Here is a 13,741-nt window from a genome sequence, read left to right as displayed (position 1 = left end):
CAACGAATCTATCATGGAATCATCGGGCACTGAGAAAATTAGACCACTCGGAATCGCTCATGTTTCCGTCTTTTCTGTCGATATCTTGCCGTCTAAATCCAATCCTCCAAGCTGTGAAACTAGTATTTCTACTTCCTCGGTTGCAGAAGCTTCCTGCCCGCCAGCGGCTAATAGTTCAAGGTCTGTTAACCAGCCAAGCTCGGCGGCTAATTTCTGCGCCGCATCATCAACGTCCCCGTGGATGATGATATCTTCTTCTCGAGGAAATGCCTTAAAATCACCAACCAGCTCTTGGTTGATTAAAGCTCTTCTTACTTCGGGCGGTACCTCTTCAGGTAGTGAAGCAAATGGATAGACTGTAAGAGAAGTTCCAGCTATTAGCACTAGATGGTTCTTCTCCTTTTCTTTGAGAAACCATTCTTGATCTTCTTCCCAGGTATCGAAAAATCTGCTTGGTAGGCCTTCTCCGAAAAAGACAATAGCAGGCTTCACAAGTCCACCACAGTCATCGCATCTTGCATAATCAAAATCAGTCGAGCCAGAATCTTCAGAGTGTGTTTCATCAATCTTTAGTTTGGATTTGAATTTTTCCAAAGGATACTCCTTCGAGCACTTGATGCAGTGATTTTTCGAGAAGCTACCATGGGCTTCGATTACGTAGCTCCCACTGATTAGAGCTTGATGTTCCAAGGTGTCTATGTTTTGTGTGTAGATTCTCTGAAGTCTCTTGTTGTTCTCAAAAAGCTTCATCAAATAGTGAAATTTGCTTGGCTTGAAGTTACCAGGATATAGTTCCCTCGCCAAAGTATAAAACGGCTGTGGATTCTTGTCAAAGTAGTCCACGTCAAATACCGCTTCAGCAAAGGGCAAGTTCAGCTTGGCAAGGTTATGATATAGACCAGTTTTAGGTGACCTAAAGTCGGGGATCCCGCAGGAAGTTGATATGCCAGCCCCAACCATAAAGATCACCTTGGCTTCGGGGTGATTCTTTAGATGTTCGGCGACCTTCTTGATTGCTGAGGACTTCCCCATTCTGATGACTCGCTTGCTGAGCTTCATGACAGAATTGTTGTTTTACTTTGATGAGCTCACACTTTGATTATGTTCTATTGATATCCATGCTGATTGGGAAGAAAAAAATTCTCGACCCCGGTGAGGATTGAACTCACGATCTTGCGATTAACAGTCGCACGCCTTAACCAGCTTGGCCACGGAGTCCCAGGGAATGTTGATTTTTTTTCTCTGGTATATACTATTGCACATTAGCATACAATTCCAATACCCTACCAGAATATTAAAGAGGGGGGAATCTTTAGAAAATGGCAGGGACGTGAGTGCATCTCCTTACTGAATGAATAACTTCCAGAGGATGGTCACGTTCATTGCAGCCGGACATATCAGCTAGCTAAGACAATTGCTAGCTATATGTCCAAGCACCGGGACGAATACGTCAAAAACAGCGAATTCAGAACTCTTTTGTGAATAGAATCACCTTGTACGGAATTCACATATAGCCGCTGATATACAATGGCCGAAAGGTATAAGTGTTAGCCAGTTCATGTTGTGATCTTTTAGCAAGGTAGTGAGTATATAGGAGCTACAATAACATACTTTTATTTCTAAGAGCGAGGATACGAAATCATTCCTCTTCCTCACTGGAGTCGCTGTCTGAGTAAATTGGAATGTATAATGGTGAATCTTCAGCTCCCGTTGGATATAAATCAGTTATTTCTGTCTCAGTTTCTTCATCCTGAATCCACTGCTCTAGCGGAATATCGCTAATTTTCTGTAAACCATGACCCATTCCAAAACACTTGAGTCGGTTACGCAGAACCATTGTGCGTTTCAGATTCGTACTTGACAATGAGAACCTATTCTCCAGTGCTGTCTTGCTGATGGAAAAAAATCTTTCTACATGAGCCGATGATAGCTTTGTATAATAGAAAGATAGAGCCAATTCAAACAAACCTGGATATCTATCTTGATTTGCGATCCAATAATCGAGGTAACTAATGTCAGTTTGAATCGGTTCTTCCAGGTAACACTCCCATTCATTTTTGGAGTTTATAGCATTAACATACTTGCGTCTATGTCTACGCAGTTGCTTGCAAACCTTATAGCTCCTGCTGCGTGGATCTAGGGTAGGACCGATTGAACCTCCCGGTACCTGATGGTTCCTGTTTTCTTTTACTCTATTCTTGAAGTTAGAAAGATAAGAGTCCACATATCTCCTAGAAAGGTCCAGAATCTGTTGCTGAAAGTCCTCTTCGAAAGCACTCTTGAGCATCGCAGTTTTGCAAAATGGTTGCAAAAGATGCGCTACCCAATATCCTGGTTCGGTAAGAGCAAGGTTCATGTATTTCTTAAACTTCGGATATGCGTCTTCGACGATTGAAAGTAGATTGGTTAGTACGCTTGGTTCCACGGAAGATAGATGCCTCTTCTTAAGACCTAAAATTCGTAAGTGATCGTTGTCAGTTGAGCCATTCTTTACTTCTTTGCATGATTTGAAAAAACCGTCAATTTGAAGATAGTATTCAATGCCATTTGGTAGATTATTGAGCATTTCATCCTGTAGCAGCATTGTGTACTCATCGAATACTCGAGTAAGACGAAGGAATATCTTGAGAACATCTATTTTAGACGGCTCGTAGCAGAATAAGAACATATCATCCGGTGTGAGCTGGAATCTCCTGTCCAACTGATTCTCAAAGTAAAAATCCTGCAGAGGTCCTCTCAGCTTCAAAAACAAGGAAAGCTGCCTATAACGGGATACAAACTGAGTACAATTATACCTTGGGATGGTTTTCGGAGTAAACTCCCTCATCTTATTTCTGATGAAGACATTTCTCTTCAAGATAACAGCTAATCGATCTATTCTGGATAATAAAGAGCTCTCAGATTTCTCAAATCCAGCCATTACGTCTTGGAAAACTCGGTTTAGTAGATGATTCATGCACCTTACTTTTACCAATCCTCCCTCCTTATTAACTCCTGGCCCGCCTTTAATGTCATTATCCAGCTCGCTAAGCATGGAGATGTTGTTGGAACCACTGTCAACAGTAACACTGCTGATTTTGCTTCCAATCGAGAATTTTCCTAAGGATCTCAGTAAAACCTCCTTCAAATTACTGCCTGTATGGCTTTCTTCGCTTAAATCCACAAAGTCAATAATGTGAACACTTGGAGTTCCCTCGGTTGTCACATTTCGCACAGTCAGTCTGTCTCTGCCTCTGCGTAGATTAGGGCAGAACGAAACAAGAATGGCCAGATAGCTCTTTTGATTCGAGGAAGTCCACATGTATAGAAGAACATTGAAATTTAAAGACTTTCCCAGAGTATCTCTCATCTGAAGATTAAATTGTTCCTCATATTTCTCCATCATGGATATTAATCTCTTCCTCGAGGAAATGTAATCATGGCCTCTGGCGCCAGGACAGTTCAGAAGTTTCCTAAAGGCAGGAGCTTCGGCTGTACTGAAAGGAATAAAGGCCTCAATGAACAGATTCAATTGGTTTATTATGAGCTCATTTGCGCACAAGAAGTTTATCAGCTCGAGTCTGAACCCGAATGGCTTCTCATTTATTGAGAGAGACTCATTAAAGTCACTAAGCTGAAGTTGAATCCCTTTCAGCTTCCTGTCAAATAGCTCAAAATCATGCCTATGATTTCTTCTGAGGTGTACGATGATATTGGAGGAGGTTGAATTGCCTTTGAATGTAAAAACATGTCCGCAGTCACCATACTTACAGATGGCGTGGGGTTCAGGTGCAGCGTATTTGGTAACCCAAATACGATAAGGAGATGTTTTAAGCCACCTTTCAAACTTTTCCTGGTCCCTTTCTGACAACGTTTGTTCGGTAGCCGATGCAACATCTGGTTTATCGAAAGGATTAATCGAAAATTCGTCAAACCCGAACTTATATTTGCTTTTGAATTCTTTCTCCGAGCTTAGAGCCGCACCTTTGTCACTCTCATCGGTTGCGGTTCGACTTATACGTCCCTCACTGCTCCCCGTTAAATCAGAAGGGATACGATTATGAAGACGCTCAGGCTGAGGGGCCATATCATGGTGTCTTGGGCCGTAAGCTAAGTTGTTAGTCGGAAACTTTACTATCTGTTGGATGGTTATCGTACCCAATCCCGGTACTGGTATTCCAGACAGATTTTGACTTACAACGATAAAATTTTGGTGTGATTCCTGGGGGAGAGACACTCTTTGATCAATATCCATCGGTGTTCCTTTATCAGCACCAATATTAATACGTTGTCTCACTTCGACCTCGTCTGTCTTCGAACTGTGGTTAGTCTGCCTCCCATTTGATAGTGAACGAATATGGTCAATATTTATGCGAGGGCTTGTTTTCATGCCTTTGGTCATCACCTGAAATCTTATCACTAGGGAGATTCTTCTGGTGTTGCTGCCCCCGCTTGTAGCACCACTACTACTTCGTTACTTGTAATTGTGCTTTTTTCCAGTCCTAAGGTTATACATGTAAACCAATCGAAGCAACTTGGTTATGCTATTAAGTGATAGGGCATGATGTACAATGAAGGTGGTGAAGCTATCTATTTAAGTCAAGTTTTACGCGTCGTGCATCTCGCTTAACGTGTTAGAAGTGTATTCGCATTTTATCCTCTTTCCAATGTTGATGTATTCGCCCGTGTGTTCGTCATTAAACACGGAGTATCCTCGCTATCTATTCGCGTTCATCCGTAGTGCTGCTAACAAGCACCTATCGTGTAACTATGAACCCAGGTGAAACAGATCGAGACACAGTTCTGTAGCAATCAGAGAGATATTCCGGATCCAGCGGAATCATTCTATTTGATTGAATATCTGTATAATAACTACTAAAAAAATACTATATGTAAACATCACATTTGGTAGTGCTTATTTCCATTTGACCCATCCCAACGTTGGGACAATACCATCGATCCACCACGCCGTATGCATCCGGGGTGAGGCTCCTTGGGTCTTCTTTAACCTATATGCGCATCGATATTAGGATGTGATTTTCTGTAATGCGAACCCGAAGCAAAACATGCACACTCATACCTGTTAGCTGAAAATTCGACGGCGTGGAGATTATTGCCTACCCTTTCTTAAAGCAGCATCTCGACATGATAAACGTATAAAAGCGAATTTTAAAGAACAGATACCGAGATACTCCCTTGTGGATTTTAGAAATCCGTAGATCTCAGCGTATGGTATTTTCTATATTCAGAAATATTACACATATTTCATACCAGTACAACTAGCCTAGTGTTTAATGCCTGCCATGGTTGAAGTCAATTGCATCACGTAACAATTAAGACTCATAGGCTATCAGAAATCCCAATCTGATCGACCAACTATCTCTTGTGAACAACTCCCAGTTGTTTTTTTTTTTCGATCGGATTGCCGGGTGTCAGTATCCAACTTTGTGACACTTTGTTCCTGTGTCACTATTTGTTTCTCCGTCACCAATAGATCGAGGTACTGGGATATAAAAGGAGGACACAAATCCATCTACTCTCTTTCTTGATGTTAAATCATTTGTTGCACTTTTTTTCTCTCTTCTAGATTGATAAGAAAGAAACTTCATTCGAACTATTCTTTCTATTTCATCTTTTTAATTAATCCAATACTTAATTTCCTACAAAAATGTCCGTTTACGAGGTTAAGTACAATACATCTGCTTCTGACCCATGGGCACCTTTTAACGAAGCAATCAAAAGAAGGCAAGAGAACCCTGAATCATTCAACGAACAAGTTCCATGGCCATGGATAGATGAATCGGAAAATGAAAACGTCCAGACAATGTTTGAGCAACAGGGATCGTTAGCCGACGAAAATCAAGGCAATCAGACTGCACAGGAAGAATTCTGTGAGCAAGAAAATGCATCCGATTCTGAGGATTGCGAAAACCGCGAATCTGAGTCCGGCAGCTCCAGGTACGACGACTCTGACACTGACGAGTCCGAATACGAAGAATATGATGGGCCAGACGATTACATTACTGATGTTTTCGACATCACCAACTTCAATCCTGCCGTTGAAGACGCTATCGTTTATTACAACAAAACGGGCGCTAACCGCCGCACTGTTGAGTATAAAAAAGAGCTGGCGGCTATTATCAATAAACAAAGAGAAGACTACTACTCTCCACCTTCGAATGATGATACTCCATCATCGGATGATTCTGATTCTTCGCAGAAACTACCTGTGTTTCCATTACCACCTTACAATCCTTTGTTTGATGATATCAGGCAGAAGCGTTCTGAAAGGAGGCTCCAATTTGGAACAACTAGGGTAATACGATTCAAGGGGAGTGATATTGTTGCTAAGGATGGTTCAAAGGTTCCAAAAGATAAATTGCCAGGAAAATCAATTCTGAAGAATGAGAAAGATCAGTTTGTGACACCCAATCATGATTTCGAATTGGTGGGCGAAAGCGAACTTTCTGCTGCTATTGGAAGGCTATACAATCTATGTGACATGCCTTTGGAGGTTCTAGACAAGAATGAGCCGGTTCATTCAACTGAAAATTTGGCCGCCGGTTTTGCAAATGCATTAAAGTATCAGCAACTTTGCTGGAAGCGTATGAGCGAGGAAGCAGTCCGCGTTAGAGATGAAGCACTAAAAAGGCGTAAAACGGAAATGGAAGCGCTTAAGCTTGAGAAAGACGCTCTAAATGTGGAAGTTGCTGAGCTCAGACAAAAGTTGCGGGAAAAAGAGATCAACTTGGAGGATGTGGTAAGGAAAAGCCGCATTGATCTAAGTTTAGCAGAAGAGAAGAAGCAGGATCTGAAACAAGCCATTGTCCAAATGGAAGTAATAAAACTCGACTTGCTAGAAGTCAGGTCAATGGCGGATGAGCTGCAGGTTGAGAATGACGCTCTGAGGAAGGAACTCAAGAGCTGTCAAAATAATCTGCAGGAACAGAAAGAAGTCAGTAAGCCTCTTCTCATAAAGATCAAAGAACTGGAGGCAAGAGTACTAAAGGAACAAAAGTACACGGTTGAAAGTCAGCAAAAGCTAGCGTTCTTGGAGCGCTACAGGAGGGAAAGTTTCGTGTTGCAAAAAAAAATTGAAGACCTCGAGGAATCCAACAGGAAGCTCATTAGTGAAAGTGGAAAACTTCAGGAGGTAAATGATGATGTGCTTCGCCAAAGCAACCTCTTGAAGAATTCTCTAGGACTTACTGTTGAGGACTTGAAGGCGTCAAAAAAAAGAGAAGCCGAACTCGCAATGGCAAACAAAGATCTAGTCAAACAGCTAGATGAGTCCAATGCGAATGTCAGGCGACTCGTTGACACGAATACTGCTTATAAAGCAAAATTCCACTTGAAGTACCAGGAGTTCGAAAAGAAGTACGCTCAAGTGTGGACGGAATGCAATAATAGACGCAAAGAAATCGAGAAAACCAAACTCGAGATGGAGAAAATGGGTGGGACCCTGAGAGAAACGAGAAAAGAGATGGCCAGGAAAAGGGGGGATAATACAGTCAGCATTTGTAGCGAAAACATGGTAGTACACGAACCGCCCATTGACGTGTCAACAGCCCAAAGTTCTCACGTCAAGGGGGGGCATCGAATATTCCAGTCGCTCACAAATAGATTTTATTCATCCCCTGTGATTAACGCTGGAGAAGTTTAACTCTGCGGTAATCGCTTTTCTTGCGTATTTGTCTCGTCTCTTTGCAGGGTTGCCCATTGAATAAGATCGTTGCTCTATTATTGCAGTTCGTGCAACTCCTGAATATCATAGCTTGGCCTTAACCGCAGTAATTGTTCCGCTTACTCTCCTTCAGTTCTTTGATACCTCTTCTGTCTGCTCTCCCTGTAAGAGCTGTAAACTAAAACTTCTCGTTTTCCCGCATCTTTCTACCAGTCCTTGGCATGTATATTGGTATATGTTTGTATTTTAGAATCTTTTGTCAGCTCTCAATGGGATCCATAAGTTAGGTGAAGCTTAGCATACCTTCTATAATTTGACGTAAATCATTGGCTTGTTGGGCGTGCGACGCTCATATTGACCGACTATCCAACTTCTCCATAGACTGGTATTTTAATCAGCAAGCTTTTACCCTACCACCATAATTTCGCATAGCGGCAAATTCCAATATGATCTGAAATCATAGCGCACCAGATATAACGAAAACGAACGGCCGCTTTCTTTCACCCAGCTGATAAGTCATTCCATTTTTTTGCAATAAGGGTGTCTTCGACACTAGCAATTGAAGCATCTACTCCGCTTGGTGATCCGCCTGCCATATTCTGATACCTCTGAATGTGGGCTTGATGGTGATAAACCTGCTGCACAGCGCATTTTGATTTCTAGTCATTTACTAGCAATATCCTAGTAAGCATCAGGCCATTTGCCGAACTTGAATCGCTTCTCAAGTTCATAATGGGCCCGCTGACGGGCCCGTATCGCTATTGCATGTCTCAGATCGTGTCTGCGAGACGTAGAATGTTTCTATAAACCTCTGAAACGAGCATTAGTTCGTGAATCTCGTTGACATTATCCACATATGAACTGAACTCCGCGTCTTCCAGCGGAAACACTTCATCTTCAAGCTTTTGTCGTACCTTCGCAATAAACTTTTTATGGTAAGTGACTACGTTAGTCCGCAGAAGAGCTACGATCTGTTCCAGTGAGTCCTCATGCGCCCTCAGTAAACCCAACGTCTCCCTGTTGAGATCTTTCTTAGCCTTCAGAATTTTACGCAGCTGCTCGTTTTGCCTGCGTAATATTTCCTCCTTCTCTGCACCTTCCAAACCGTCATCGCTAGCAGGAAGCCCTGACGAGATCCTTTGGCTCAGAAATCGATTAAAGAGTACTATATCGTTGTTGCCACGTCCCGAACCAGCTCGCTTCCCGAGTTGCTTAGAAAGAATATCGACGCTCCATAATACTCTCTCCTTCTCCTCTCTATTCTTCTGCAGTTGCTTGATCAATTTATCCACCAATGAATACATGTGAGTCAGATTCTCCGTTTGAGGGCTCATGTACAACGGCTGTTGTTGCTGCTGCTGCTGCTGTTGTTGTTGTCGCTGTATATCGTGATTTCTAACATCGTTTGCCATCAGCCAATTTTACTATCCTGCAACCCTGGGTGGTATGAGATGTTTACTCTTTATATTCACATCCTGGCTAGCTATTAGCGGGGATGGATTCTCCGTGTGACGTGATCCAGATTTCGGCGGCTAACTTGCAAAGGTATATAAACACATCTTACTATTAGAAATGGGCATTCTCCTTAACCATAGGGCACTTACTTGAACAGTAGAAGAAAAATGTCGAATATTGCATCGTTGGCTCATTATTCCAACAATGCTGAAGTGATTACAAACCCAGCATATAAAGGTGTTACAACGGTCTGGCTACTTTCAACATTGGGTTCGACGCGTCAGCTCAATATAAGCAGTTCAGAGGGCAACTCCTTCTCTTCAATACTGAAGAAAAGGGATATTATTAGCGTTTCGATCCCAAATACTTGTGAAGTAATTCGAGAGAATAACTTAGATTTGCCGCTGAGGTATGTCTCCAATCTAATGTACGGGGTTGCTATATGTTATCATCGGAAAACAGAATATGTTCTCAACGACCTGACGAACCTGTTGACACAAGTTCAACGAAAGTTCTACGTGGTTTCCTCTTCTCGAAAAAAGTATGATAATAAATCGAAACATGTTGCAACAATCTTTGACGCTGAAGAGACAGACGCGGTGAATGGCCTCTTGAATGATGACCCGCTGTTCGATATCAACCAAATCAATTCTATTGCGGCCATCCTTGAGCCTAGTGATGATCAAGCCATCTCAGAAGCCATGATCATTAGAAGACAGGATTATCTAAACGAACTGACTAACGCGAACGACTACGACGAACTGAGAAACCCAAAGAACTCTACCGAGTACTTACGCCGGCCTGTGACGCTGGACGACATTCCGATCGACGTCGATTTCAATTTTGAGCTCGATGACACGATTAATCAAGAAGGTACATCGTGTCACTCAAAAATCTCTGCTGGATGTAGCGATTCGGATCTAGAGCTGAATTATAGGGACCATGATTTCAAGCTGAATTTCGATGAAAATGCTCGGATGTTGCCTGATGAGACAGGAATTGATTTAGGAGTCGATCAGCTTGATGATGAAGAAGCGTCATTCGAGGATGAGAACACTGATGCGCCAAATGGTTTACCGCCGCTCAAAAGGCCTGAGAATGGCAGGCTAAGCAAAAGCTTTTACGAAACAATCCAAATTGATGGGCGGACTGGACTGTCGACGGATACCCTGAGAAACAACCACAACACTTACTGCGAAACTATGGACTTCAGAAACAGAAAGAAAAGAAAAATCAGCCCTATGGCAGATTCTGGCTGGCAGAGTTTGATGGGGTTAGACGACGCACCTCACTTTATGAAGAACTGCTGGACTATATTATTTTGTGCTCCTGACCAAGCAGACTTGAGCTTGTTGGGCTCTAAGAGCTCAATAAGCGGCAGCTATTCAATTGAGAGAGGCCGCAGAAGGTCGTGGTTGTTCCACTCGGAGAGACCATCAAGTAGCGTCTCAAGTGCAGAACTCGGTAGGAGGGCGGTTCCCCCAGGTGATATGCCCTCAGAGCCTGTGCATGATCTTCTTTTAAATTTGGAGCAAATTGAAGAAGAGCTCGCTGAAAACAACTCCACAAGTCAAAGTGATTTAATGCATATTAATTTGGATCTTCCACCCTCTAGTTTTGGTAGGGTTGCAACACACGACAGCGGGGCAGGAAGTGAATCGAAGGCCTTGAGTAGCGGGAGCCGCGATTTGGACGTTGTTGATGAGTTATATAGCCAGATCAGAGGCTACAGGAGGTCTAATGAGAAGGAGGAAACTGCTACTATCGTCAGCGCTGGTTCGGCGGCGTATAGCAGCGAGCAACAGAGCTTAATTTCAGGCCAGGGAACGTTGATTTTGGATTCTCATACGAGACGATTTTATGACTATATCAGGGAACGATCTTCCTATGTTGGAAAAACAACCTGGTCGCATCCTCCATTCAAAAAAAAGTTACTTTTCGAAGACATTGTTCCCAGCAGTTTAACAACTGAGCTTGATGCAGATGGCACAAAACGCGTCAAAGTTACAGATAAAAAGATCGCTGCTAGTGCATTTTTGTCTTTATTGAATCTTGCCTCCAGAAACCTTATCAGCGTTGGAGAGTTCCCCGATCACGGAAATGATGCCAGCCGCTTCGGCTTGATGAAAGCCGATGACATAGTAGTCTATGCGTGAATTTGATCAATTGCACTAGTAGCGGCCATAGCGCAAGGCCTTGCCTAGAGAGCCTTCGCCAGTATTATCATGAAGCCGGAATCTGGATCCATGAGCCGTGCCTCAACGCTCCGATGTTGACGAAAAATAATTGTGGGGAAAGATGACCAAAACGGAGTTTGCAGGTTTTACCGTCAGTGACCTAGATGCCGCTTGAGGGTGGTTGTCATAAGTTTCATTTGAAGGAGAAGCAGAATATTGTGAACTTAATAGAAGAAGCTCCTTTCTATTTCTTCATATAAGATAGGAGTCTTAGCTCTAAGGGGAATACTTTTGACTCCGATCGATCAGCTGCTCTCCAACGAGATGGGTTGTGGCAATAGATCAACCAAGCTGGCACGCAACTTCTGCTCGAAAAACCTTCAGCAAATCTTGAAACAAGAGGTACAGAAAGTTAACGAGTGGTGGGCAACCCCTCGGTTTCGCAATATTCAAAGAACCTATACTGCAGAAGATGTAGTCAAGCATCGCGGAAGTTTACCTGTGCAGGCCTCCCAGTATCTCTCATCATACCAGGCGCAGAAACTGTTCCAATTGTTAGATGAGAAGTTTAAGAGCAAATCACCAGTGCATACATTGGGAGTCATCGATCCGGTACAAATGAGCCAATTGGCCAGATGTAAGGATATTCGCGTTGCTTACGTCTCCGGCTGGGCTTGTTCATCTACGCTCGTTGGTTCAACAAACGAAGTTTCACCGGATTTTGGTGATTATCCTTACGATACGGTACCGAACCAAGTTGAAAGGATTTTCAAAGCTCAACAAATGCACGATCGCAAGCTCCACTTGGCGAGGTTGCAACAAAAGGGCAAAGCAGCAGCTGACGAGACGGACTACTTGAAACCTATAATTGCCGACGCCGATATGGGCCATGGAGGAGTCACTACCGTTATGAAAGTCGCTAAATTGTTCGCAGAAAAGGGAGCAGCAGGAATTCATCTTGAAGATCAATTGGTTGGCGGTAAGAAATGTGGCCATTTAAGTGGCGCAGTGATCGTGCCGACCTCCACGCATGTGTCGAGGCTGATTGCAACAAGATTCCAATGGGACCTAATGGGAACTGAAAACCTTGCAATCGCCAGAACGGACTCCTGCAATGCAGGATTGATAAGTAGCAGCACTGATCCCAGAGATCACCAATACATCAAAGGTGTCATAAAACCATATACCACTGCATGGAGCGAGCAGTTAGTTGACTTGGAGAGGGAAAGCACCGTTGCTAACCGTCATATTCTTGGCGATGCAGAGACCGAATGGTATGCTCAGAACGAGACCATGACTTTTGATGAAGCTGTCGAGCGCCAGCTCAGCGGTAATGAGTATCAAGCTTATCATAGAATGAAAGCCGAGAGAATGCAGCAGCAGAAAAGAAACTACCTGAGTCTCCTGGAGATGAAAGCAATTGCCTCCATGGCTGCTCCCAATAAGGAAGTTATTTTCGATTGGGACAAACCGAGAACGATGGAAGGCCATTACATGTATCATGGCTGTATGGAGGCAGCAATTCAAAGATCTCAGATCTTTGCACCATACTCAGACATGCTGTGGCTCGAAACAAAAATTCCCGATCAGCTTCAGGCTCGCTCTTTTGCTGATAGAATCCATGAGCAATATCCCGAGGCCAAACTCGTCTATAACCTCTCACCCAGTTTCAACTGGAGCGCCCATGGCTATACGCCAGATTCCCTACAAAGCTTTATATGGGACATAGCCCGCTACGGATTCGTACTCCAGCTGGTTTCTCTGGCGGGAGTTCACGTCGACGGGCTATCCTTCTGGCAATTGGCAAAAAAGTTTCAAGAGACTGGCATGCGGGCCTACGTCGATCAAGTCCAGAAAATAGAAAAAGTCGAAAACTGCGATCTACTCACCCATCAGAAATGGTCGGGGGTCGAATATGTCGATTCCCTAACTAAGGTCGTCCAGAATGGATCGTCCGCTCATACCTCAAGCACCGGAGGTGACAGTTTTACCGAATCTCAGTTTTAGCATTGTAAGCTCACATTCACATGCAGGTTCATATCCAGGTCTAAATGCGCTCCACAAGTAGTATCTCTGCTTCAAGATAACTGCCACCATTAGCTGGTGTAATAAATGAGCTATACTGGTCTGATGTGAGACATGTAGTCATCAAGACGATGCCAATTCACGCAAGATCTCGTGTCCTGAGTTAAGTGCAGCAAGTGAAGAGACATTGCACTTTACTTTTAATTGAGACAGAATAACGATGAAATGGATTTATCAAGATCTATTCTAAATGTATGACGATCATATATTATATATTTTGTCTAGTTACTGGAGATACATGGCTTGTTTCAGGTTTGTCTAGATAGTTGCACGTACTCGCGTAGTAAACGGTTTAGAGATGGTTTTATTTGTGGGGTCCACAGTAGCTTGGTTTGCTGTTACTAAGGTGATATATAACTAT

The 13,741-nt window shown here is 43.2% G+C and overlaps 6 protein-coding genes and 1 non-coding gene across 7 annotated transcripts; 3 read left to right on the top strand and 4 right to left on the bottom strand.

Moving 5' to 3' along the window:
- Nucleotides 1-57: 57 nt before the first annotated feature.
- Nucleotides 58-1,059, bottom strand: HST2 (histone deacetylase HST2; the record flags this gene model as incomplete). Its single annotated transcript, XM_037282539.1, has 1 exon — nt 58-1,059. One exon carries the CDS (start codon nt 1,057-1,059, stop codon nt 58-60), a length of 1,002 nt encoding a protein of 333 aa, XP_037138434.1.
- An 85-nt stretch (nt 1,060-1,144) lies between these two features.
- HG536_0Btrna2N lies at nt 1,145-1,218 on the bottom strand. The gene has a single exon. It is a non-coding gene; the product is annotated as a tRNA-Asn (tRNA).
- A 421-nt stretch (nt 1,219-1,639) lies between these two features.
- HG536_0B06240 (uncharacterized protein) lies at nt 1,640-4,381 on the bottom strand (the record flags this gene model as incomplete). The annotated part of the gene is made up of 1 exon (XM_037282538.1): nt 1,640-4,381. The coding sequence occupies one exon, from the start codon at nt 4,379-4,381 to the stop codon at nt 1,640-1,642; it is 2,742 nt and encodes a 913-aa protein (XP_037138433.1).
- Nucleotides 4,382-5,647: 1,266 nt separating this feature from the next.
- HG536_0B06230 (uncharacterized protein) lies at nt 5,648-7,642 on the top strand (the record flags this gene model as incomplete). Its single annotated transcript, XM_037282537.1, has 1 exon — nt 5,648-7,642. The coding sequence occupies one exon, from the start codon at nt 5,648-5,650 to the stop codon at nt 7,640-7,642; it is 1,995 nt and encodes a 664-aa protein (XP_037138432.1).
- Nucleotides 7,643-8,433: 791 nt separating this feature from the next.
- FAR7 (Far7p) lies at nt 8,434-9,075 on the bottom strand (the record flags this gene model as incomplete). Its single annotated transcript, XM_037282536.1, has 1 exon — nt 8,434-9,075. The coding sequence occupies one exon, from the start codon at nt 9,073-9,075 to the stop codon at nt 8,434-8,436; it is 642 nt and encodes a 213-aa protein (XP_037138431.1).
- A 210-nt stretch (nt 9,076-9,285) lies between these two features.
- REC8 (Rec8p) lies at nt 9,286-11,274 on the top strand (the record flags this gene model as incomplete). Its single annotated transcript, XM_037282535.1, has 1 exon — nt 9,286-11,274. The coding sequence occupies one exon, from the start codon at nt 9,286-9,288 to the stop codon at nt 11,272-11,274; it is 1,989 nt and encodes a 662-aa protein (XP_037138430.1).
- A 345-nt stretch (nt 11,275-11,619) lies between these two features.
- Nucleotides 11,620-13,302, top strand: ICL2 (methylisocitrate lyase ICL2; the record flags this gene model as incomplete). Its single annotated transcript, XM_037282534.1, has 1 exon — nt 11,620-13,302. One exon carries the CDS (start codon nt 11,620-11,622, stop codon nt 13,300-13,302), a length of 1,683 nt encoding a protein of 560 aa, XP_037138429.1.
- Between the last annotated feature and the right edge of the window lie 439 nt (nt 13,303-13,741).

This window comes from Torulaspora globosa, chromosome 2 (genome assembly GCF_014133895.1).
Source record: "Torulaspora globosa chromosome 2, complete sequence".
In the NCBI taxonomy this organism is placed as follows: Eukaryota; Fungi; Ascomycota; class Saccharomycetes; order Saccharomycetales; family Saccharomycetaceae; genus Torulaspora; species Torulaspora globosa.
The sequence above is the reverse complement of the archived record's forward strand: the minus strand, read 5'-3'. Positions and strand labels throughout refer to the sequence as shown.